The 24695-nt window shown below is 37.2% G+C and overlaps 1 protein-coding gene across 4 annotated transcripts in view; it reads right to left on the bottom strand.

The window, feature by feature from the left end:
* LOC124163498 (pancreatic triacylglycerol lipase-like) overlaps positions 1–23794 on the bottom strand; it is a 38716-nt gene extending 14922 nt beyond the window's left edge. Inside the window, exons 1-5 of one of the 4 annotated variants that reach the window (XM_046540446.1) lie at positions 23629–23794; positions 18939–19161; positions 15981–16314; positions 6318–6618; positions 1504–1652 (exon numbers count right to left, since the gene is read on the bottom strand). In XM_046540446.1, the coding sequence (XP_046396402.1) occupies positions 1504–1652; positions 6318–6618; positions 15981–16041 (511 nt within the window). In that variant the 5' untranslated portion in view covers positions 16042–16314; positions 18939–19161; positions 23629–23794. Of the gene's footprint in view, positions 1–1503; positions 1653–6317; positions 6619–15980; positions 16315–17705; positions 17893–18938; positions 19690–23628 lie in introns of those variants that run through there. The other 3 variants (XM_046540448.1, XM_046540444.1, XM_046540447.1) reach the window with 3 other exon arrangements.
* Positions 23795–24695: the final 901 nt, after the last annotated feature.

Raw genomic sequence — 24695 nt, 5'->3', positions numbered from 1 at the left:
TGTGTGATGAGGAAAGAAACACTCCAATGGCCGTAACAAGGGACCTCGTCACAGGTATAAACAAAACACTGTGTGGTATGCTGGAACGGGAAAATTCGCAGCAGTGACCAACCCCAGCCTCTCAACCGGAAACCCTTCACTAACACACGATCAACAGTGTAGAAACCTTCGCGAGGGTTGTGGGACCTCGCTAAGGCTGCTCACGTTGAAACCAATCACTCGCTTAACTATGAAGGAACCTTCGCGAGGGTTTTGGGGGGCCTCGCTAAGGTTGCTCAAGTTAAGAAACACACACACACACAATCACACAAGCAACACTTACTCCGTGGGTATAAACTCCGGGAGAATATGCTCAAAACTGAGCGATGGAACTGCCACCTGGACGGGAAAAGCGTACCGGTTTCGGAATCCAAGATTCCCTTCTCAACGCAACTGAGGACAAAGCTTCACTTCAACAAGGTTGAGTGACGAAAAAACAATAGACACAGCTGAAATATATGTAGAGGAGAGTGAAGGGGAGGGGAATGGTTTCCCCCTCTCCTCTACCACCCTCTACACCACAACCATTCCCCTCCCCTTCACTCTCCTCTACATATATTTCAGCGGTGTCTATTGTTTTTTCGTCACTCAACCTTGTTGAAGTGAAGCTTTGTCCTCAGTTGCGTTGAGAAGGGAATCTTGGATTCCGAATTATTCCGAATATTTTAATCTCAGTTCAGTATGTACGGCAGTTTGCGGTTAGTTCTTCAGAATAATGATATACAGAGTGGATAAAAAATGTATCATGAAATTTTAACCCTGGATAGCTAATACCGATAGAAACCAAAATTACCTATGATGAAAAATGAAAAAGTAGGAGCAATTTCCATAATTTTAAATTTATTAATACTACCAGTTTCGCTTTACAGCATCATCATCAGGTGATGCTGTAAAGCGAAACCGGGAGTAGTAATAAATTTAAAATTGTGGAAATTGCTCCTGCTTTTTCATTTTTCATTATGTCACGTTTCCACTCCATCTCGCCTGAAACCTCAGATTATATTGCCTACGATGTTTTTGTCTAAAATACACCATTTTTAAACTACGGAAACTTTAAGCCAAGCGCTTCGATTAGCTTTGAGATCGCTCTGTTGTCGGATGCTCTGGACTATTCATGACTTCGAATGCCGGAGATCGCGAAATGGAAAATGTTTACATATCAGGTCAATCACAGTCATCATAGCAGCTTTATATATGACCATTCATTTTGGAACATAAAACAATCAGTATTTCAAATCTATCTTTTATACAGTCAGGTATTTACGGTACACACATTTTTCTTTTCAACCAAGTTTCTTCATGTTGTTCAGAAGCAACACTGGGTAAAAAAAAGGGCTAAACAGTTAGTGAAACAGCACATTTTGTTCTGCCATGAGTAAGACTTCACTTTTACGAAGCTCTCCCTTGTACAAAGTTTTTTCTTTGCATCAGGAGCGGGAACAACTGAGGTTCCTCTCTACTCACTGTCTTTGATGGTCTGGACTGATTTGCCTTCGCTGCTCTGCAGGAACCCATGGGTCACAAAATAGGTTGGGAGCGATGCGTTGAAGTGGGATCTTCTCAGAGATTGTATGTCTCTCACGACGATCAACTCACCATCCTTAGGACCATTCCTGAAACAGAGATAAACTCGACATTTTCTTCTAGCAGTACGAGGGATTTTCACAATGCAAGGGACGTTTTGGGATTAAAAAAAACTAAGGACGGAAAAATGATTTTATTATATGCACCTGAAAGAGTGACTAAAATAATAATTATTACATTAATAAATTACTTTTCTACATAGTCACTAAACAAATTTAGGCACTTATAATATCGATGGAGGAGCTTCAAAATTCCTTCATTGTAGAATTTTGCAGCCTGCGATCCTTGTAACTCAATGACGCGTTTCCGGACATCGTCGTCGTTAAAGTGCTGTGTTGCTGGCCATTTTTGGATACAATTTTATTTAAACAATAAGCAATAATTTGAGCTATTAAAAAACGTTAAAACTACGAGCAGGAAATACATATATGGGAAAAAACTGATAGAAGAGTTGCTTGAAGATGCAGAGTATATATGTTATTCAAATTGATTGATCATAATTCCAAAAGTCTTTTAATGATGTGTTATTACTAGTTGCCCGGAGCCTGGACTTAAAATTATTGATTTGCTAGGAGATGAATTGGTTTATCTGGGGAATTAATGAGCTGAAATTATGCCTTGCATTCTATTTAACTTGGGAAGGTTCAAGAAGAAACTGAGGGATTTATTTTGAAACACCTCTAGTTGCGCGCGAATTGTTTCCTTATGGGCAAAAATTTCGCAACCATAGAGGAATGTTAGACTGACAATAGAGGTACTATATTAAACTATGGATCTGTGGGCGATTGGAGAATTGCGGGAGGATAATGAGAAAATTTTTTCTTACAATGATTTGGTGGAGTAATATTTCAGGTGGCGGTGGAAGGTTAATTTATATTATTATCTAACTATTAGGCCACCCGGCGTTGCTGGGGAAGGATAAAACCGGGAAAGGTGAAATTCATGGTCATGTTGCAGGATTTTTAGCTAAAGGAACAAAGTATGTATAATGCTGATATGCATACTTTTGTGTAACAGCAAACAATGGAAAAAAGGATCTCAATACACTCCAGCTGATACTCCTCTCCACGACATTGATGGTTGCGTGTGTCCGCACGTCTGTAGACCAAAATCATAGTGTGAACGCATACCTCTGCAAAAATATTTACACCAAGAGGATTAATCGTTAAGAGTCGACTCCTCCGAGTTATACATGTATTTTCCTAATGCCTAATCAGAAGGATGTACAATAGGCCGGCCCTTATTTTTCGGAATTGCGAAAAGTTATGTTTTCCTGGTCTCAAAATGATCCAAATGAGGTTTATATTCACGTGTTAAAATTTGGTTACTTTAAAATAACGGCAACCCGTGCCCCAAGGGCCCTAAGTACTAAGGACCCTAAATTGAGTTTTTTGAGGTCACAAAGTGCTATTCCTATGTAAAACGTAAAAGTAAAGTCCTTCAGGACCAATTTTCTGTTTGTTTTGACCTATCTCTAAGCGTTTAGGAGATATCGTCCGTCGTAATGCAATTCCCCCCCAGGGCGCCACCCCGCACCGCAGCACCGCTGTGGTACGGCCCGCACCACTTACTACAGACTTCCCCTCAAGCCCCTCCCCTCCCACGGCAAAGACTTTGCTCCTGGTGACAACATTTACATGCTAATGGTACAGTATTGAATAGTTTATTCCTCTTGTGTCACGATTAATGTTGTTAAAGCCTATAATGTCAATTTTACCCCTTCAACGCCGTCCTATGTACTGGGTACCGACCCCTTAAACCTTGATTTTTTGCCGCCATACGGCCGCAAACCATTTCAGCAGGCTTTGTTCCAAAGTGCTCTTTATGTACAAAATATTATAAGCATGTGATACAATTGTGTTTATGAATTATAAAGGAATGAAGGGAATGAGCAGGGCTTCCAGGGCTACATCAGTAGATAGAAATATTCAAGGAAAAAGAAACGAGGTAGTCAGTTCACGGATGTAGATCACTGTGGAGAGATAGTTCTTGTTTATAGTGTGCAAAGGATAGAATGTGCTATTTTTTTTTAGGATTTAAGGAGAATAGTGGTGAAATAAATACTTTATCATGAACGTGACTTTCATTTTAAGAATAGACCAACAAGGAAAGGCATGTAATCAAGACTAAATCCAGGCATTGAACTGGTTGGAAAAGAAAGTGAAGAAATACTCGGCTCAAATTTACCTACAGTGAGAGAAGTACTGTGTGTTTTCTCTATCACCGAATGGGTTAGAAATTTGTATGACTTAGTGCGACAAAACCGTGAGAAATGCGTCTCATCCATGGTACAAAACTAGAGTTCCTGTTATTACGGAAAATAAGGCGATTGAAAAGTTAGAAAAATGACGCAAAGAATGGATGAACGTGCAACGACATAAAGAGAGCGCGAACTACAGTGGAGATGAAGAGAATCTTTCGTTACAAAACTTGATGATTTGTTTGAAATTGCAAGGAGCGGTACCATTGAATTTTTGACGCACGAGGAGGAAAGTGCAGTTAATCTCTCGCATAAATGTGCTTGGGCTGAAGAAATAATCTTCTTACGCAAATAAAGAGGAGAACGAAATGCAGTTGTTGGTGGAATAGATTTCAATATATTCAATAAGAAAGGAAAAGATGTGGTTCTCCGCTCCTTGTGCTGCATTAGCTTTCAACAGTGACCCGGAGTTCCTAAAAAGACGTAAATTACGAAAATGTTAACCTAGACATAGCGAAAGCAGCACAAAAGAGGTTTTCAAACCACTTGTGGTTCATGAGTGAGGAGTTGGTAGGCCTCTCATTCTTTGACGGATCCATTTCTAGGTGTGAAAATAAAAACGTGATACGCCGTATGTGGTCGTGTGAAGGAAAATATGATCCACCGAAGAGGGCATTCTATACACATAAGGACATGACTAAGCCATCTATACCAAATTTTGTCACTACTAATTCTAGAAAACTATTTAATGCATTGTAAATATGCATTGCATTCTTTGATGTGCACATGCGAGAATGGGATGAACATACAAGAACGATTAGCAAATTATTCGGGGTCATCAAGTGGGAAATGATAGTGCAGCGAGAGGGGTGAAGCTAATTCAAGATTTTTAAGCAGTCACGTTGAAGGAAGAGGGCTTTCAAAATTTATTACTAATTGTAAGTGTGACTTTTCATCGCAATACAACCCTTACGTGCGGAAAGGCACTTTAATTGTCAAATATGGGATGGCAATGAAAAATTAGAAATACAATGAAAATGTATTTTATTTTGGTTATTGCACCGAAATTCATGGACAGAGTGAAAATAAATTGATCTCTTGGATTGGAAGTATTGTTATGGCAATTAAACTCTTTCTAAGGTAATCACATTTCTTCAGAGGCTAGATCTTGCCAGTGTGAGCAAAGTCTTTGCCGTGGGAGGGGAGGGGCTTGAGGGGAAGTCTGTAGTAAGTGGTGCGGGCCGTACCACAGCGGTGCTGCGGTGCGGGGTGGCGCCCTGGGGGGGAATTGCATTACGACGGACGATATCTCCTAAACGCTTAGAGATAGGTCAAAACAAACAGAAAATTGGTCCTAAAGAGCTTTACTTTTACGTTTTACATAGGAATAGCACTTTGTGACCTCAAAAAACTCAATTTAGGGTCCTTAGTACTTAGGGCCCTTGGGGCACGGGTTGCCGTTATTTTAAAGTAACCAAATTTAACACGTGAATATAAACCTCATTTGGATCATTTTGAGACCAGGAAAACATAACTTTTCGCAATTCCGAAAAATAAGGGCCGGCCTAATGTACAACCACAGAAGTTTTAGGATGTCACGTAACAAATGCCAATGAGAGAACGACGCAAAGGACGCTTCGGTCAACAACAGAAGTATAACTACAAGCTTAGGGAGCATGAGATGCACTTTCGCATTAACTTTGGTTGTAATCCGTACAGCCGTTTGGAAATGCATGGCGGACGAACAAACAGATATCTTCTTTCATTCATAAGGAATGGACGACAAAGAAATCTTTTCATTCTATGCATTGAACTCTTTTCATTAATTGCGATTTCACGGGTTAGCGGACGACCCCATAGATAACTCAAAGTTGTATAGGTCGCTTAAGGTTTCCCAAGAATAGATTCAGGATTATTTTTCTTGGGGGTGCACAAGGGTCTGACGGATAGCGGTTTTCTCAAATTTGGGACTAAAAACAACATACAAACAAGTACTATACGTAATATACTTTTTATTTTTTTAATGTCAAAGTTATTAATGTGAAAACAATCATAAGTTATGTATAACGACAGATTTCTTTTATGTTTCCTTTTGACAGTTAATATTCTTTAAATTATTAACTCGCGAATAATAGCAAATTAATCAGTACTGATTATTATTATTCATCTCTGCACGGCATGCTCTCTGTCACCTTAATGATTTTGTGACCTTCGCGTCATACTTTATAGGTTCGCCACCTTCTTACTTTACTTCACTAGGGATATAACTTTTGCTACCTGAATTTACGAGCGAAAGATAAACTTTTTCAAGTACCTTCTACCTTTAGCTCTGTGGCTGATTACAAAAAAACAAAACGGACTTAATGGCAACGGGACCGTACTAAAAATCTTGTCTATATTTTAAGCGTCGGGGTGGGGAGGCATGTGCCCCACACTATACCCGCATAAGAGTTTCCCCAATGATTACCTCCATTATGTGACTTCGCCCCTTTACCTGGTATGAAGTTTGAAGAACACGTCCGTCTCATTTACTGGTCCAGCGGTTTCGTTGCCAAAAATCTTTCCCGGTTTAGGATCACCATTGTCGTCCGGGAAGTACATAACCTGTGGCAACTCGATAGAACCATTAGCCGTAATCGCGTTATGGAAATCATCCATCGATGGCATATTTTGTAAAATTTCCGCCACAGATTCTGGCAGCACATCTGGAATCCCCGTTGGTATGACATCTTGTACTCCTGTCGGTATGGCGTCTTTTAATGCTGCCGGTATCGCTGTCGGCAATGTTGGCAAACCTGTGAAGAAGTAAAATGTAGTGGATAACCTATCGATAGCGTTGCAGCTTTTACAAGGCCGTGAGTCATCCTATTGTTGCATCTTTTCTGTGCTGTATCAGGTTTGCGCCATTGAAAAATGACAATGGTACATATTTTAAGCAATGACGTTCTTAAATTTAAAAACTGTGATAAACAATTTATTTTTATGAGGTTAAATATTTTATTAAATTAACCCCTAAAATGGTTAGCTTTTTAGGGTTTAAATTTTCTGAAAGTATGTTCCAGAGTATAAAACAATCCTTATTCAACTAAAACAAACTAAACTTTACCCATTGTTAAGCTTGAAAATGTAGTTTTATAAGTTTTGGCATTTATGGGTAGTTTTCACCGCTAAAAAAATATAAAGCTCCCATCAGCATAATATAGATTTATTAGTAGAGGGTAAGATTAGTTTCCAAGCAGTCATCCTAAAAGTTAAATGCGCATAAAATAGTAATATTTTATTACTAATAATCGATGCAAGTAGATTTTTCAAAGCTTTTTCTACATTTTAAATGTGTATTTTGAGTGTTTTTCGAATGTATGCGAGCTTTATTAGTACAAATTGTAGTTTTCAGTGAACCGTCGGATAAGTCAATAAATCGATCGCTTAGATCAAATTTCGATTTTTGCTGAAAAGTCGAGCTTTTTGATTTCGATTTAAAATCGGTTGCTCGAAAAATCTATTTTGACTGACGTTTATAGTCAATTACCGTCAACGAATTTTGTAGGAATATGCTTCATGACAGTAGACTTCTCAAAAAAAAACCTAGTATAATAATGTGATTGAGTTGAATTCATCTGACAAATAATTTTCAAAAGTTTTTTTTTTCGTGTATTCAGGGATCGTTTACGCAAATTGAAGCAAGTACGTTGGTTGCAAAGACTATGAAACAAAAGATTAGAGTTGAAAACATTTGTCACTTTTGAAAACCCGGCAACAAAATAATGAGCGTGTTTAATATTTCCGTATCCGGTGATTTTATATAATCTAGTTGCTGGATGTAAAAGCATAGGTACACGATTCATATTTTTTTGTACTTTGGCTGAAACTAAATAACAATATATCTAAAATGAAGTAAGGATTGATTTTTAAATTTTTCGACAGGACTAATTTGCGTGCATAAATTTGGAATGCACCAGTTTATTTATTTTGTTACATGTATCTATTTTTAAGCTTAAAAATCTCTAAGAATTTAAAGTATCCCCGTAATTTTGCAAAGAAAGACATGTTTTCCTTCATTTGGTCCTAGACGGATTATGTGAGCACGTCGAGAGGTACTAATTGGCGGAATAGCATAATTTATCAATGGTCTACATGGCTGAGCCAGTCTAGCTGGGGGATTTATTTATTTCATTCGGATAAGTTTTCAAATTTATGTCAATGTTCCTTAAACCGGCATAGGCAGTTTTAATCTTTAATGGCATGTTGCAATTATCCTTGCTACTCCTGAGAAGTTGACGCTTAAATTAGCTTTTATTTCATTCATCGACGAAAATTACGACGATTTAAAATATGTAGAACCATTTAATGATTATATCATAAAGTGATTAATGAAGAGGAGATATACCTTTGCTCCTTCAGAACATTTATAATTACTGATATTATAGTTGATTTAATTCATGTTACATTTCAATTTTGTGGCTTCTCAACTCCGCGCCGAGAAATCTTCATTGCCGGAGAAAAAATACCCGACCATAAATTATTACAACCTCAGAATTTCCCGAAATGTGCTTTTACGAAGTCGAAGTTAGTCATTGTGCAATACGTACGCCGTAAAATCTTCAAAACTATTCATATCTGTTTTTCGCACACCTTTCAAGTCATGAATTTATCGTTGAGTCTGTTTTTTTTTATCGTACTCGTTATTTGTTATTGCCATAGAGCGGATCTGCTTACTCGCATTCTGACGTCACAGGGCGATCCTGTAGCGCGAAAGAATTTAGTAATGTTTGCGAACTTTGCTGCTCTGTAGCAACAAGAATATTGCGAATTTTGAAGCCATATTTGGCATACGCTAATGACTTTTACTTATTATCTATACACCAAAAAAATTAATATTTTAATTTTATGAGAATACCAAATTATTCTGTCCATTCTTCATCAAACGACCTATGCTATTTCATCCGAGTCTCTTTTAATTAATATTTTCCTATTTTTGGATTGGTCTTCTGCTACGTGATTTCTGAAACTGCGTTTATACTAAAGAACGTGCTGTGTGAACAAGTTACATATAACATGTTTTACGAAAATGTTACAACTCCGTATAACATGTCGCATGTAAAATTGTGATCTAAAATAAAGATTCATGTGATACTACAAGTTTTAGGTCTCCCTCTTCGTGTGTAACTTTGCTGAAATGATTACGAAATCACCCACAATGTTATTTTTAAATTAGCCAAAAAAGTGATCCTTATTACTCTTACGGCACACAACTCAGGCGGACATACATACTTTTCGGAATTTACTAAGGCGATTACCATCTGAGTTACTCAACTTTTCTTCCTAAAATATGAAGGGAATACGAAGGTGATTCCGATGAACAGTCTTGTGCAGAATCTTTAAAGTAGTAGCTCTAGTAAAAATTAGATATTTTAAAATATTTTTGATGGTGATTGTACAAGCTAAAAAATCTGTCCACTCGTTTATTATGAGATGAACAAAGCGAATTGACCGCTAAACCTAAACGCGAAAATGAATTTGTTGAAAGTAGTACAGTCGATTCCGTTTAATGGGTCCACCGGTTACTTAGGGCAGCCGCTTAATCGGGGCAGATCTTGAAGGGCAGAACCCAATAGAGGAATATCCCAGCGTATTCTCCGCTTAATTGGGACAGAATGTCGCATTATTGGGCCATGAGTCGGTGAGATAGACTCTATACTCGCGACGAAATTAATTTTTTTTATTTTCATATTACTATTTTTTATATTTTCCTCCTTTGATTTACTCTTATTTTTCACAAATGTTCCTATTCTTGCCCTATTTTGAAAGCTCTTGTTGTTATCCTATCCGCAAGAGGATAAGACTTATCTTTAATAGGACTTAGTGAAAGATATTCATTCAGCGTCGCCCGAGTCTGTGAAACATATTTTTCACTAAATTGTTATAATTCTTAAAAATGATAATAAATTAATTAAACTCACTGATTTATTAATCAAAATAATAGTTTGATAAACTTATGCTGCATTATAAACATTCTTTAGTCTTCTTTCTATCATTTTAACGTTTGTTTATGCCCATATATAGGATAGTTCGCCTAATTGGGGCAGACGCTTAATTGGGGCAAAGGGCACAAGTCCCAATATGTCCCAATTAACCGGAATCTACTGTACTTGGAATATATGACGGTAAGTTAGGAATGTAATTTGTAGGGTAACAATATTTTTTCCTTTATTTTGTTTTATGTGTGATTGTAGCTCTTAGCTGCAATCGAACGCAGGAGTACCTGAAAAGTTTTGCAAGAGCGCGAGACGTCATTAACTAACCTATACGAATCACGTGGATTTTTGTTACGACCCACATAGCAGAAATACGTTTCTGATATATCCCTGAAACATCTCCAATATCCCATATGATGCAAAAAGATATTCTTGAAGCCTGCGGAGAAATCTCTGAGACTTCTCGGAGATGTCAGTGTGTCCAAAAAATGGTCTCTGAGATGTCTCATGAGGCATTAGAAATGGATCATAGACCTCTCAGGAATGTCTTAGTTCATGACCTTGATACATAATAGGGTGGTTTCCTATTATTTTTTATTGAAATTGAAAGATTATTACTCCTGGAGTACGCTTTTCACGCTTTTAGATTTTTAAATGACGATATCTATTTTTCGCGATTAAATGAGTAGTGAAAAATTTCAAGCGCGCGAAAACGCGACGGCTAAGTATGAATGCTGGGAAAACCCCGTGTGACGTCATTCTAGTTCCCGCTGTCGCCAAGTGAGGTGACCTTGGGGCGAGGCTTTGAGCGCTGATACGACGCAGGATGCTAGCAGGTAGCAGAGTACCCTGCTAGCAGGTAGTGCTTGGCTTAAATAAGGATTATTAATACCTTATCAAACGAAGAAAACATTCCGACCTTAGCCAGTTTTAATAGGTGGTTATTAAGACATGTTTCCCTGAGGTCTGTGCCTTATGCATGCGTTGGTAATCTCAGACGATGTAAAACTCCTATCTACTCGTATAGAAACTAGGTCCCTGTGACGTCACGTGGAGTGGCATCGCATGGGCGCCAATCTGGCCTATTTCAAATGCGGTTAAAGTTGACCATTGCCATTCGTCTAAACTGAGATTTGTAAAATCGAATGATTTGTATATTATGAATACACTAATGGTGGGTAAAGAATCCCAATCAATGCATTTCGTTTTCTTTTAATGAAGGACACTACCCTATTGTACAGGGTCTGTTCGCCCTACTTTCTCGATCATTTTTGTGATAAATTTGTGATGAATGTGGTGATCTTTTGAAAATAATAATTTCATATTATATATCAAGATATTGAAAATCACAACTGCAGAATTCCCTCGAAAAATAGGAATGGAAGGAGTTGGCGGTGTTTAAATATGTAAAGAATTATTTTCTCATCATCTAATGATTACCTCCCGTGTTAGTGATATTCGAAATATTCGAGATTATGGTGAGATGTCTCCAAGACATTCACTGCTATGTGGGGAATAGCTTAACTGGATCCCTGTTTATGCTATATCCATCATCCTATTTGCGTTGCTATGAAGATCTTGTCACCGGAAGTTATCCCTCCCTCTTTACTCGATTTTTGTAAATACGAGGTGTGTTCAGAAGAAAGCGGAAGTTAAAGTTTTTGTATTTATTTGTCTACATTAAATGTTGTCGCCTTCAAAACATATTTAACATTAGCGGCTGCAACTGACAAAGTAAAAAATTGATACAGCTGGCAACTGTATCATACTCCTGGGGCATGTGTACCAACATAATAATTTTTTTACAATTTGACTCTTCCATCTCCATAACAGCGAAATTAAAAAATTCCCGTTATTTTCTGAACACTCCTCTTATGTGAATGAATTAATGATCTGTCAGTGGAACATGTAAAGATGATCCAAAACTCAGGTCACGTCCAATGATCATAAATAGTAGACCTTACAAAGCGCAATTTTTTCTTTTCCATAACAGGTGGATGCCTGAATTTTTAGTGACCCTGAAATTTCTTGTCTAAACTCATTTATTTCGAAGACGCATTACTATGACGATAAATGAGTGGGATCCACATAACCCCTTAAAATTCGCTGTTTGCAATTGCGAATTTTTCTGACGCTAAATGCATGCGATTGGACATGTATGTAAGTCCCGTGCTGTCCTTCGCCTGGCTCCATCTGATGCCGTGAGTGATCATCATTCCATTGTTTTGAGTTTATTGGTTGGATACTAAGCTATTACAATATGAATGCGGTTAATATAAGGCTGATAGCCAAGTAGTATGAACTCATTCTCATCCATGAGGCACCCAATTGATGGCTTTTCATTTGGTTAAATTAGTTATCAGTTGACAGGCACTCATGATATAGTTGATTGGTTAATAGAAGGAGCTGCTTTGGAGACTACGGGCAATCCAACTCAACGGACACAGGATGTATCTCAGAGAAATATTTCACTCATGATGTAGTCAACAAGGGCCTCTCAAGAAAAGTTTTGGGGAAGTTGTATTTTTCATCTAGGTATTGAAGTTACGCATATCTAGATCCGAACATGAGGTTTGCTAATAAAATTTTATGAAGAAACAAGAATGGCCAAAAATTATAATTTTCAGCTTTTTCGTTTATAATTTGGTTAAACCAACTACATGAAACTAATTTTTCGGTGTAAAATAATGTTCATAAAATTTAATAAAGGTTATTTACTTCGACAAACTTTTACGACACCAGCATAATTTAAAAATTATGTTGCTTATTTTTAAATTTTCAATGTAAAAAAAATTTGACAAGATGGAATAATGACGATATATTTTATATTCAGCGCTGAAGAATGAATGCATAAGAATGAATCTACGAGTAAATGTAGACAGCCAATGTAGGGTTGTAAATACTGCAGTGATGGACAAAGAATGTAGGTTTTCAAATAAATTATTAGAGTCTTTGCGTATAAAAGTATGACTAAAAAACCAGTAAATTAATTTCATTTTGCTGTGTAACTAATTGGAGAACTTTTTTGCATTTAAATTGATGACTTTTTACGACAAAAAATAGAGCTTGGCTGAAAAAATCGTGTAGCACAAATTAATTCAGTGTTAAAATGTCACTTACTACCCTCACTGTCATCATCTTCGCCCTCATCCTTAGATACACCGCTATCATTTTTATTCATGTGCAAATAAATACATGCTTTCGTTGTTCCTGAGTTTATCTACCCTTACAGGGGTCACTTAGTACAAGGAATGTTTGAAGAGATCGTGTCAGTTTTTATGTGGTCTCCTCAGACCAATAAAGTGTTTTGATTGATGGAATGAGCCATTTTTCATCGATTTGCTTGGAAATCTCGTGTTAGTACCTAGAGGTTGTCTATTTTCCTCGAAGTCACTTTTAAAATATTGCAAAGCACGATTAAAAATACTTTTTCGGTTATCTGGATAATGTGCTAGTCATACAAGTTTCCTTCTACGAACCCGAACTTATATTTTAATAAAAAATTATATTTTACTTTTAATTCATCCTCTTTCAGTAATTTAAAATATTATATAGTTTTCTTTAAGGGAATTTGGCTGTTTAACAAGAATCTACGGAGATAAGAAAAAATAATTGCTATATTTCAAAGGCATAATGGACCTGGTGGTTTTCGGCGTTAATCTGTGGAATTTGCTGAACATATTGAATGAATGACTTAAATTTATTTTTCCTGAGAAATTTTCATTGAATCATCACCATGGTCTCGGCATTTAACGTCATCTTCCGGTCACCAGAAGAAGTTGAAACAGTGGAAATAACCTCACCAGGAGATGACATTAACTGTCGAAATGTTTTAGTGTCGGTCATGTTTTAATAAAAAAATTCTGTGAAAAAACTAAGTTAAGTTATATATTAAAAATGCGCATCAAAATTAACACCTTAGCATGAACGAATAAAAACAAAATTGCAAGGCCTATTTCAAACAATCATCAAAAGTCTAAATTTCCTTCCTGTTACGTAAATATGAAAGCCGGCATGTGAGTAAAAAACATTGATATATCACATGACTTCGAGGCAAGAAAATAGCGATTAAAATCCTCCATTAATGTGCAACTAAAGCAAATATATTGGAACGTTGTGTACCTCTGACCTTCTGACCTTCACCTTTCATGGTCAATAGTGATTTTCATCTTAACGTAATCATATTGACGAGGGAGACAAATTTTATTCAAGAGATATCACAAACGTGCAAACGTTTTCAAATATGTCTGGGTACCGACTGATTCTGTAACAATAGACGTCAGCCTATGGCACTAATTTTGGCCGTCAAAATATGGGCCGGTAACCCATCCTTAGAGCAAATTCGTTTCATACGGCATTACCCGACTCGGAAGTTACGACCTTAGTTCGGTTTTATGGCCCAAATACTCCTACGCTCACCGTTTCTTTCAGATGTGGTATTTTTTCACGCATTTCCGACTACGCATCAGAAGTATAAGCTAAAAGGCCCCTGAAGTCAAATTTGGATGGAGCTTGTTGACAAATAAGGCAGAATGCTTCCGAAGTTACCACGACCTTACATTAGCACTCCTTTAATGTGAGAGCTGCAACATCACTCTGCTTTGATGAGTACGCCCTATCGGGTAACTTTCCTTGTCGATGGTTAGCACTGATGCATGCCGGGATAGCTAGGGGTGCACCATATCTCAGAACTCAGTGGCGAGTGGATGGAAAATATTCGCTCCGTAACGGCAGTTTTACCGATACGCGTAGTTCAAAATGTGTTACGAATAGCTAAGTAGATTTTTGAAGTGAAAACTTCTTTAGCGGCGTTAAGCACTTTTGCGGGATGGGGAAAAAGCATAGAATTCGCGTGAGCATCACCGACCCGACACCGCGATCGCTACAGCGAGATATACATATGCATAGTGTGTATAGTGTATACAATGGTATAGGTTGCGTCACCGCTATACTTTTACATACTGTTATGAATTCTGGCATTCTTCTAGTTCTATACTGTACATATGTACTTTTTCTATACAGTGCGTATTATTTTTTAGATTGTTAATAGAGATTAATATATACACTTTGTTAATATATTGTTAATATATAGACTGTTAAAGTCTTTTTGTTTTAAAAATATTTAAATTGAAAATAAAAATCTCTAGTGTATATTGTATAAGTTCATTAAATGTAAAGAGCTCGTGCATGAACGTGTAGAAGAGTGTACACGCTATAAAAATACAGGTCACTACAATTTACGGCAGTTTCTTTTATATGCATAGTAAACAATTATAGGTTTAAAGCATATTAAATAAAAGAAATAAAAGCATATTATATTTTAATATATAAATGATGTTACTTTCTATTCATACACATCTAATTTTTAATACATATTTAATAATAAACAATTTGCTGAAAAAATAATTTCAATTTTTGTTGAAAAATGAGTATTATTGGAAAAATTAGATCTTTAATAATATTAAATCTATATAAAAAAATGGATAATAATTATTTCAGTTTTCACTTCTGTCGGCCAGCCCCACGACTGCCCCGTTTTTTTTCTTGACCTCGATTATAAAACAATGAATAATGCCTTAAAGTGTAGGCCTGGGAATGAAATGAAAAATTGTTTGCCGCAGTTCCCATACCTTTATCTTATCATTAGTTAAAATAAATTAATACATGAAGGCATGAAAGATTTTTAAAATGTTATAAGAAAGGCATCGAAACGTCGGCAAACAATTTTGTATTTCAGTCCCAGACCTACACTTCAAGACGTTATTCATTATTACGGAATAGCACGAAAATTCATAAATATCCATTGAGGAATTCATAAGTTAGTAGGGTACACCATAAGTCATCTAATCTATTTGTGAGTTCTAACGCTGCCGTTATAATCTCTTATAGGTAGTAGAAAAAACCAAATTCTGAATCTACCTATTCCACAGTCTATCTCTCTTATTTTATTTATATGATCTAATCTTCTGTAGTATGTTAGTGTTCGTATGATATGGCTTGCTTCGTCGGAAAATGCTCCGCTCTTGTATTTACATAGCAGTTTTAGTCTATTTTTCAGCCTACGGTCTGACAAAGATTCCAATCCGAGCTTATCTAAGAGGTCAGTTTCGCTATGGCGTTTGAACGATTTAGAGAATGGGAGGGCAGGCAAAAATTAACCCCATTTCGGGTGTAGTGCTTACCGATAGCAGCGCTGGTTACGGCCACGAGGGACACAACGAGTGAACACAGCAGGATAGCCATGGCGGTGTCGCACGGAAATCCGTCGGCGTGGAGCGCACCTCGCTGGAAGCGAAGAATCACTGACGAAGGCGGCCCGAGGAGCAGTGGGAGTGTGATGGGAGCGGCGGAAGTGGTGAGCGGGGGAGGTCGAGCAGAGGTGCGGCGGGAGCGAGACCTCTTGCTTCGTCGGGTGCAAGGCCGCAGCCGCTATTGGCACACGTCGGATTTATGTTTCCCGCGGAGCAAAACTATTAGTTGCGATGGCAATCGGCTGATGTGAGTCATGAGGAAGAACTAAGGAAAGACGGAGGAGCGAAGCTTGCTGAAAACCACTACAGGGCTTCACACGGTCATTTTATTTATTTATTTATAATACACATTAATTGACATGGAGAAAACAACCTATGAAATTGGGTTTAATAGGAGGTAAAAAAAATTTCTGTGTTATCAATGTGTGTGCGCGTCAAAACTTCAAGCATGACCAATAAAATTTTCAGGAATGTAGACTGGATTTGTGACTCCGTATAGTTATCACCGTGGCTAGTCCCGGTGTACTTAAATTAGTCAAGAGCGAACACCTCTAAGTGTTCAAAGTTCGGGCTTTATTCTCCAGCTGTGACGCTGGGCGCATGACTTGGACTGCTAGTCGTATAATATGTTCAGCAGTCCATACCACCTTGTCCGGTATAGCCCAAAAATTTCCTCAGGAGATAATGACGCCTCGGTAGCTTAACTGGCATTACTTCGATAAAAAAATACTAAATGAAACGGGAAATGAACCTGATGCAGCGTGCGCATACGAAATATTTTACACTAAGTGCAAAATATTTCGTATGCGCGCTTACAATTTTTACTACAAAAATTTTTCTGATTGAAAGTCATAAAATTAAGAGTTCTAAGCAAGTTTCCGCAAAAGAAATACAAAAGAAGCGGAGGAAGAAGTACGTCAGAAGTAGGCATCGAACATGAGCCTCCCGCATAGCAGCGTACTACTCTACCAACGATGCCATTCGGTTGCCATAATAGGAGTTGTCAAAAAAATATTTATTAATTATTAGTATAATTACTCAACCAACTTCGCCAAATCGGTAAAGAGTGTGCCGTATTATTGTATTCAGTGTCATTGATGCAATAGATTACGGATAACATTACACAAAAAAATGAAAAAAATGAAAGTAATATTTAAAGCCCTAGCCATCACAAAAAAATAAAATAAAATCATTTGTGCCTACCTATCTTTTAAGGAAGTTTTGTTTTGGTATATTTCAACTGAAATAGTATATTGGCAACAAGACAGGGACTACATTCCGTTCGTTAGATTTCGCAAAGCGATTAGTGTCGTTGACCAAACATAACTATAGAGCGTTCAATATTTGTAACCAAGCATGCAATCATGTTCCTAAAATTGATCAGCACTTAGATGAAAGTTACCAACTCTGACCCTTAGGTATCGAATTTATGCAGAGTTTTTAGCTAACTCTTTCGTGCATTTGCCAAAATTACGAAATGTCGAAATGTTCAATAAGATTTAGTATGAACTTTTGCTAAAATAAACCAAGAGCTTTATTAATTGTGTCAAGAGTTAAGCGTATTTAACAAGCATACTCCCTTTTATACGTGTTCAAAAGTTATTGAAAAATCTTTTTTTTTCGTGTAGGACATAGTGGAGCAAATTACCAACTTACCTCAGCTTTTAATGCTGTCATTCATGGCTTAGATCTTGGCGGTCTTTTTGGAGCTCAATTTGAGGTCTATAGAATCACACCTCGGATAAAAGATCAAGACTGTCAGGAGTTGCCTCGGTCTTTAAGAAATCCTTGATCTAAGCTGCAGCGACGTTATTTTTTAAGACTGAGAGACATACAGCACTCGAATGATGTTGGTGTTGCATTAAATGGGGATGCGGTGTCAATTCCATCAACCACCGGTTAAATGCGCGTACTCCAGAAGGTCGAGGACATCTTGGCGCGGCCTTTGCGCCAATACGGCCCGCGCCGAGACGGCCGCGCCGAAATGGCCGCGCCGAAATGGCCGCGCCGAAATGGCCACGCCGAAATGGCCGCGCCGAAATGGCCGCGCCAAGATGTCCCATTCCCTGTGCCAGATACCCGAAAGCAGGGTTGATTGATTTAAATCACTTTGATTTAAACCATGATTTAAATCACGATTTAAATCACTTGATTTTTATTTAAAAGAATCAGGTGATTTAAATCATAATGTGATCTATATGTTTGATTTTTAAAGAGTAAAGAAAAGGAAGCTGTAAGTGCATAATTTTGATTTTTATTTCTTAATTAATACAATGAATCGACAGTTATCAGCACAATGGTGACTCTTAAATAGAAATTATACTGTAGGAATGCTTTTGGCTTTGGTTAGAATACTAGTGTATCCGTTGAAAACAAAAAATTGTTTTCTGATTTAACTTCAAAGCGTTGGCACCATACAAAGTTACAATTACAGAATTTTTCTAAACTTCATATGCTTTAGAACCGCATAATATAGCACATTTGATACTTCCAATGGCAATTTTATATTATGCTGGTGTAATTTTTAAATTGATACCATTGGCATTTCCATAGTTCTCTCCCCTGATTGACTAAATGTTGTATTAAGTTTAGAGTATGTTGCCTCTTATTGTTTCTGCAAACGGTCATTCTCCAATATGCTGTCCAAATAGTTAGTTTTGCAAATAACTGAATTTTTGATGAATGGAGAATCATAAAAATCTCACTGAAATCAATAAAATCCGATTTAAATCAAAAAAATCAACAAAAATGATTTTTTTGAAAAAAATCATGATTTTTATCAACCCTGCCCGAAAGTAGCGGCGTCTATCCATTTAAGGGTTAAATCCGCTGCATTCTCTTGGAGGGAGGGAAAAGGATTGGGAATAGGACGGTAGGCTACATACTTACTCTTAAGTAGAGCTGTGCGAGACTCTCGACTACCCAAGAGCCTAAGACGGTCGAGACGAGACCTTCATTTCTCGGCATTGTCGGGACGAGACTCTCGCCGCGCCGAGAGTCTCGCCTGGGTCGAGAATCTTGACGAGACTTAGTGGAGAAGTCCCGCCCCTTCCAGACTCCCGGGTCCTCGCAAAAATAAAACAATTCCTACTTTAGTCCTCCATTAAAGACACTGAAAATAATTTAACAAAAATATTATTTAAAGGAATGGCATATCTTTCCAAAACCCAGAATAGGCTAAATAAAAGATCGACTTTGACAATGGAAGCATTTGTTTTTATTTAAGTAAACAAAATTGGCAGGTAACCGTAAACCTTAGTTGCCATAAATAAACATTGCAAGAAGGTATATAAATTTCCTATAGAATTAGACTGTATTATCTTCTTTTTTGTTAATTCACAACTGAATGTTTTTTTTATATTATATTACTATAATAAGAAACATTGATGTAACCCTTTAACACGTCTGTGTATCAAAAGTATATGCTCATTTTCTTTTAAGCCCTGAAAATGGTGTGCAAATAAACGGAAACGTTGGCAAAATTTGTATTTCAATTCATAGACCTACTATGGGGGGAAAAAGTATCCCAACAAAGTTTGTGCCGCCTCTATCGCTCCGCGGAATAGTGGATTTCCTTTCCAGTGGGTTGTTATTCTTTGGTCAGTGAGGGAAATTCAAACAAGGCAAACCATTTCCTATCTCCGTCGTCCAAAGCCCGACTACTGAGTCTCCCGCAACCCAGAGCATTATTTGCGATGAACTCCGTAGAATTGAGGCGCATTCGACGGCATCATGTGCGCACAATGGGAACGCTCCTCTGAATTTTCCTTCGCCTATCTCAACGATACGGCAAAAATCACTACCCATGTATTTGAATGCAGTTGATTTTGAAGGAGTTTTAGCTTTTCCGGAAGGACTGACGAGCACATTGCCAGAACGCATTTTTCTTGCGATCGAGAAGGATATGTTCCTATCTTGATTTAAGATGTCTTTGTCAGCAGGCAAAAGGCAGACAGGGAAAAGTAGTCAGCTTGATGGAGGCAGGCTTAACAGTAGCGGAAACATAGCGAAGGATGAATAAAAATTGAAGTACCGTGTACTTATGTACTACTCGGAGAAACGCAACAGGGAGGGTAATGAGGTATTGAACGATCGGAGAAGACCTCCACCTGATTTCCATCTGAGAAGTGACCGATTAGGACCGAGGTGTACAACCGCAGATGTTGATACTGACATGTAATGCATCGAAGTGCTGCTGAGATTTCGAATTTTATAACAGGAGAGATATTGTCCCAAGTGAAGTGTTAATTCATTGGAGTATATTTTTCGTCCTTTTTTCCTCCATTATTTTTGCTCACATTAATTTAGATATATATTTGATCCTTACATATTGTCACAAGTAAGCGAAATGTCATGCATTGTTTTGATTTAAAAATATTGGTTTTCAAATAAATTGGAAAGAAAGTGAGGTATCAAACTGCAGAAAATAAAGGTTTTTTTTCCACTGGCTAGGGAAAAATAAAATGTTAGTTTTGTTTTACGATATATGGAATTTACCAAGAAAAATTGTGTGTCGTCAATTAAATGTGTAGCAATCATGTGCATATGATCGAGAAAATTTTCAGTCGTAATTGACGCACTAAAACCTTTTAAAGTGATAATTGTTTAGGTATCAGTGGTCACCATAGATTTAGTTCTGGGACGTTGTTGAGTGTACTTAAACGTATTATTCGCCGTGTAGCATATTGAGCCCTGAAGGTCTTTTTTTAGAGTAGAGAGTAGGGAAGGGTGTAGATATAATGGTGGGTTGATAAATAAAAGGGTAAATTCAGATGTTCTCACAGGTAAAAGTTCTTCAAGAAATGAGAATAGAGTGAAAGAAAGAAAAATCACCCTGTCATAATCAGCATTACCAATTTACAATTATACAGGTTACAACTTTAAGCATGAGAAACATCAGTTGAACCATAATATAAAAAGCAGTCAAGGTTAAAGTATGGTGAGACAATAAAATCTGCAGAACCATGAAGTAGGGATATAGAGCCTAAAAATAGTCTAATCGACAAGAGTGAATCAAAAACAGTCCCGAATCGCAATAATACTATTTTCAAAGTAATAACCCTGGCATTAATTAATGGCTGTAGTTTAAGGAATTAAATTCCCGAATTCTACCATTTAATTCATAGGACGAAGTAAAATGTTACTATTGGAACAAATAGTTGACTAACAGATGAAGATTTGGACGGAAAAATCTTCCAAAAATCGTTCATTGTTCATCGAAAAGATGGAATTAATCGAACTGGAGGCGAAGTATTTATAGCTGTAAAGAATTCAATCGCCAGATTAGCGGAAACCATAACTGAGACCAGCGTTTAATCTGTGTGGTGTTCAATTAAATATCTTAAATCTAAAAATATAATTGTAGCTAGTACTAAAGAGCACCAAACACAGATTTAACATCAAAGTTAGATTTTGAAACCCTAATAAACAGCATAGCATCCAAGTATCCTGAAAGAAACTTGATTTTTGGTGAAGATTTCAACGCACCTTCCAAGGATTAGGAGACGTATAGCTTCATTCCTGGTGGGGGAGATTAATTGATTTGCGAGGCGTCATTACACATTTTTACATAAAATTCATTGTTTCAAATAGCATCCGCACCCAACAGAGGAGACAGTATTCTTGATTTATTAGCGACAAGTATACCTCATCAGGTAATAAACGTGAGAACCGCCGAAGGAATAAGTGACCATAGGGTAGTAACTGCAAAGGTTTCTCTGAATTCCACTGAAATGTTCAAGAAAGAACGTAAAGTTTTCCTTTTTAAGAGCTGATTCTGATGGGTTTAAGAGTCATCTGAAAAATGCTTTCCCCGCGTTATGAGTAATTACTTGAACCTAAGATTATTGCAATTATAAATTTTACGATTTCATTGGTAGCTTTCTTTACAGAATAGCGTAAAATATTATGTGAAAATAAATGAAGGTATTAGAGAACCTGATGATTTTGTGAAAAGGTTAATCGTAAGGTTATTTTTGAGCCTTTTTTTAAATTTCAGTGCAGCGTCAAGGAAAGCATTTTCTAGATATATGAGAGAACTTTACTACACTTTAAAATTTAAAAGCTTTACACCTGAAATTATCACTTTTCACAGTATTTTTTAATGCGAAAATCTAATTTTCATTAACTTTTATCTTGTTTTTAAAAGAGAGAATCGAGAAAAAATCTTTTTCGTGCATGCAGTTTCCTAAAATTTTCCGAAGAGGACTACCGAATTCCCCGGTAAGGAGTAAGGATTGCCCCACCATAAGCCCTTCTCAAGGGCTCCCAATCTACCCAGACCGCCCCTGGATTCGTCAAGCTTTCTTGGGAATATTTGTGGATGACATAGCTAGAGAGAGGTACTACTCCGCATACGAAATGCCATACCCTTAATATGTTACGAGTATATAAGATTCAGCGCAGAAATACTGTGTACGTTAAATTAATAGAATACAAAGAAAATCCGCGCAGTTAAAAAAAAACTGCTAAATCCGTAAAGAAAGCGATGCACAAATTATCAGAAGTAAATTAGAATTGAAGCCGTTAGAGATTCGAAGGCTACGCTAATGGCTTATATTTCTTGAGCAATCAAAAATAAATATCATTCAGAGTAACATAAAGAACATAAAAAGAGAATCTCTTTGCCATTTCATGACCAATAGAAATCATTAACGAAGAAAGATGTTTTGCCTAACGGAAAGGTGTAGTAATTAGTTTTTTTCCCTAGTTAAAAATGACTAAAATAGGTGATAGGTGGTACTTTGTACACGCATTTGGGGTTATCTATTAATTACGGGTGACATTTAGGGGGGCCGTGGGTCAAGGCGATTTTCACCCCATCTCATGTGGGGTACAGGGTCATACTGGCAAATATCACAATATTTTTCCGCGAAAAACAGTGCAAAATTGCGATCTAAGTAATCGAAAATAAAAGTTTATAACTAATATTAAATAAAATAGTTTTTTAATACTTACCGTGCTGACCTTAGTACTGTAGATCTTTCTCTCAGCACTGGCCGCTTCCAATAATTTTGTGTTATTTATTAAGAACTAACCGTTGATGCGAGAAATAGGTGTTTGGTATCCCTTTAATGAATGAATTTTCCTTTTTTTCATTTATTTATTCAGAGGCTAGTGCCATTTTGTTAAAAATAGCAAACTACGATTTTTTAAAAGATGGATGAAGTAATATGACGCCTGTAGCAAAAATCTTAATGATTTCACAAAAACATTAATTTTTATATCGTTTTTTTCATTTGTTTATTTAGAAGTTAGCACCACTAAGTTGAAAAATGGCAGGCTACGATTTTTCAAGAGACGGATGGCGTAAAATTACGTAGGTACCAAAAGTCGAAGGATTTTACGTGGCGTAATATTACGCCCTTAGCACCCAAAGTGTTGATAAATCCAACGCAATGAAGCATAATGTAACGTATTGATATGAACATTTCCAGATGCCACCAATGTGAAGCAAACATTTAGGCCGTTTATTCATTATTTCGCATTTAAATATTTACAGTAACAGTATTATGAGTCTATCAGGTGAAAGATACTGCAAGTATTGGCGTGTTCATTGAGTTTAAATACTAAAACTTACCGAATATATCGTATGGGATGATTCTGGATCAGATACGTCTGGTCTTCTCAATTCCGCTGTCCTGGTGCAAGTGACTTGGAAATGCTGTGGGCCTCTGCTTATTTGGCATTGTGAACTACCGTGGACCCACCAAAGAGGGGAAATCGGAAGACATCATCCCTCACGGATGTTAGTATCACCCATGTCTCACCCAGGTATCACCCATGTGTCACGTGTCCCATGATGATTTGCGCCAATAAATATTTATAAAATGACCTCTAGAACGAGCATAATGATTTCGGATCACTCCGAAAGTGACCGGACGGATAAAAGATATCCGATTCTCAATACTGCGAAAACATTTTCTTATATTTAATCAACGGTGAAATCCTACTCCAATACAAGTTATTGATTGACGTAATAGATCTTTTTCAAGAAAAAAATCTTATTTTCAACAGGAAGTCTAGTTGTTTGCATACTTTTATATATCTTCCATTGCAGTATTTACGGTCTTTTAAGAAAAAACGTCGTATCATCTCTGATTGACGTGGGTGTTTGTTGACAATCGCGCGGTACCGCATCCGCTGTGGCTACAATTGCTATTGACGCTTTTTTGTGCCCGTGAAAATTCTTTATTTGCGCAAATCCACTGCCGACGCATGTATGGTTGGACAAACATTCAGAGGCTAAGACTTCTGGTCTCTGGTCGTCGGCGTTTCCTAATGCGTGCTCCCCTGTTAAACACCCTAGACGTGGCTCGTAGGTTATTATGTAGATGCAGCTGTAGCTGTAATGTAATCGGCGCGGCGCCCGTGAGCCTCTCTCTGGCGCAGACTGTAGTTCAGCAGGACTGAACTTACGCGGCATATCCTACCCCCTATATTTTTGGGGGAATCGTGAGTTTCTCTTGATTAAAAATTCAGTGACAATGGCGCATTAAAATTTAGCTTGCATGGAATAATCTTGCTGCTAACTTATGCATTCAAAATATAAAAGAGTGCTGCACATTGGAATCAAATTGGTTTCAACCGAGTTGTTTCAGAATAGTTTGAGAATTTTGTTGATCGCAGGAGATTACAGCTTATTAT

Source organism: Ischnura elegans, chromosome 8 (genome assembly GCF_921293095.1).
Source record: "Ischnura elegans chromosome 8, ioIscEleg1.1, whole genome shotgun sequence".
NCBI lineage: Eukaryota > Metazoa > Arthropoda > Insecta > Odonata > Coenagrionidae > Ischnura > Ischnura elegans.
Note: the sequence above shows the minus strand (reverse complement) of the source record. Positions and strands in the feature narration are given on the sequence as shown.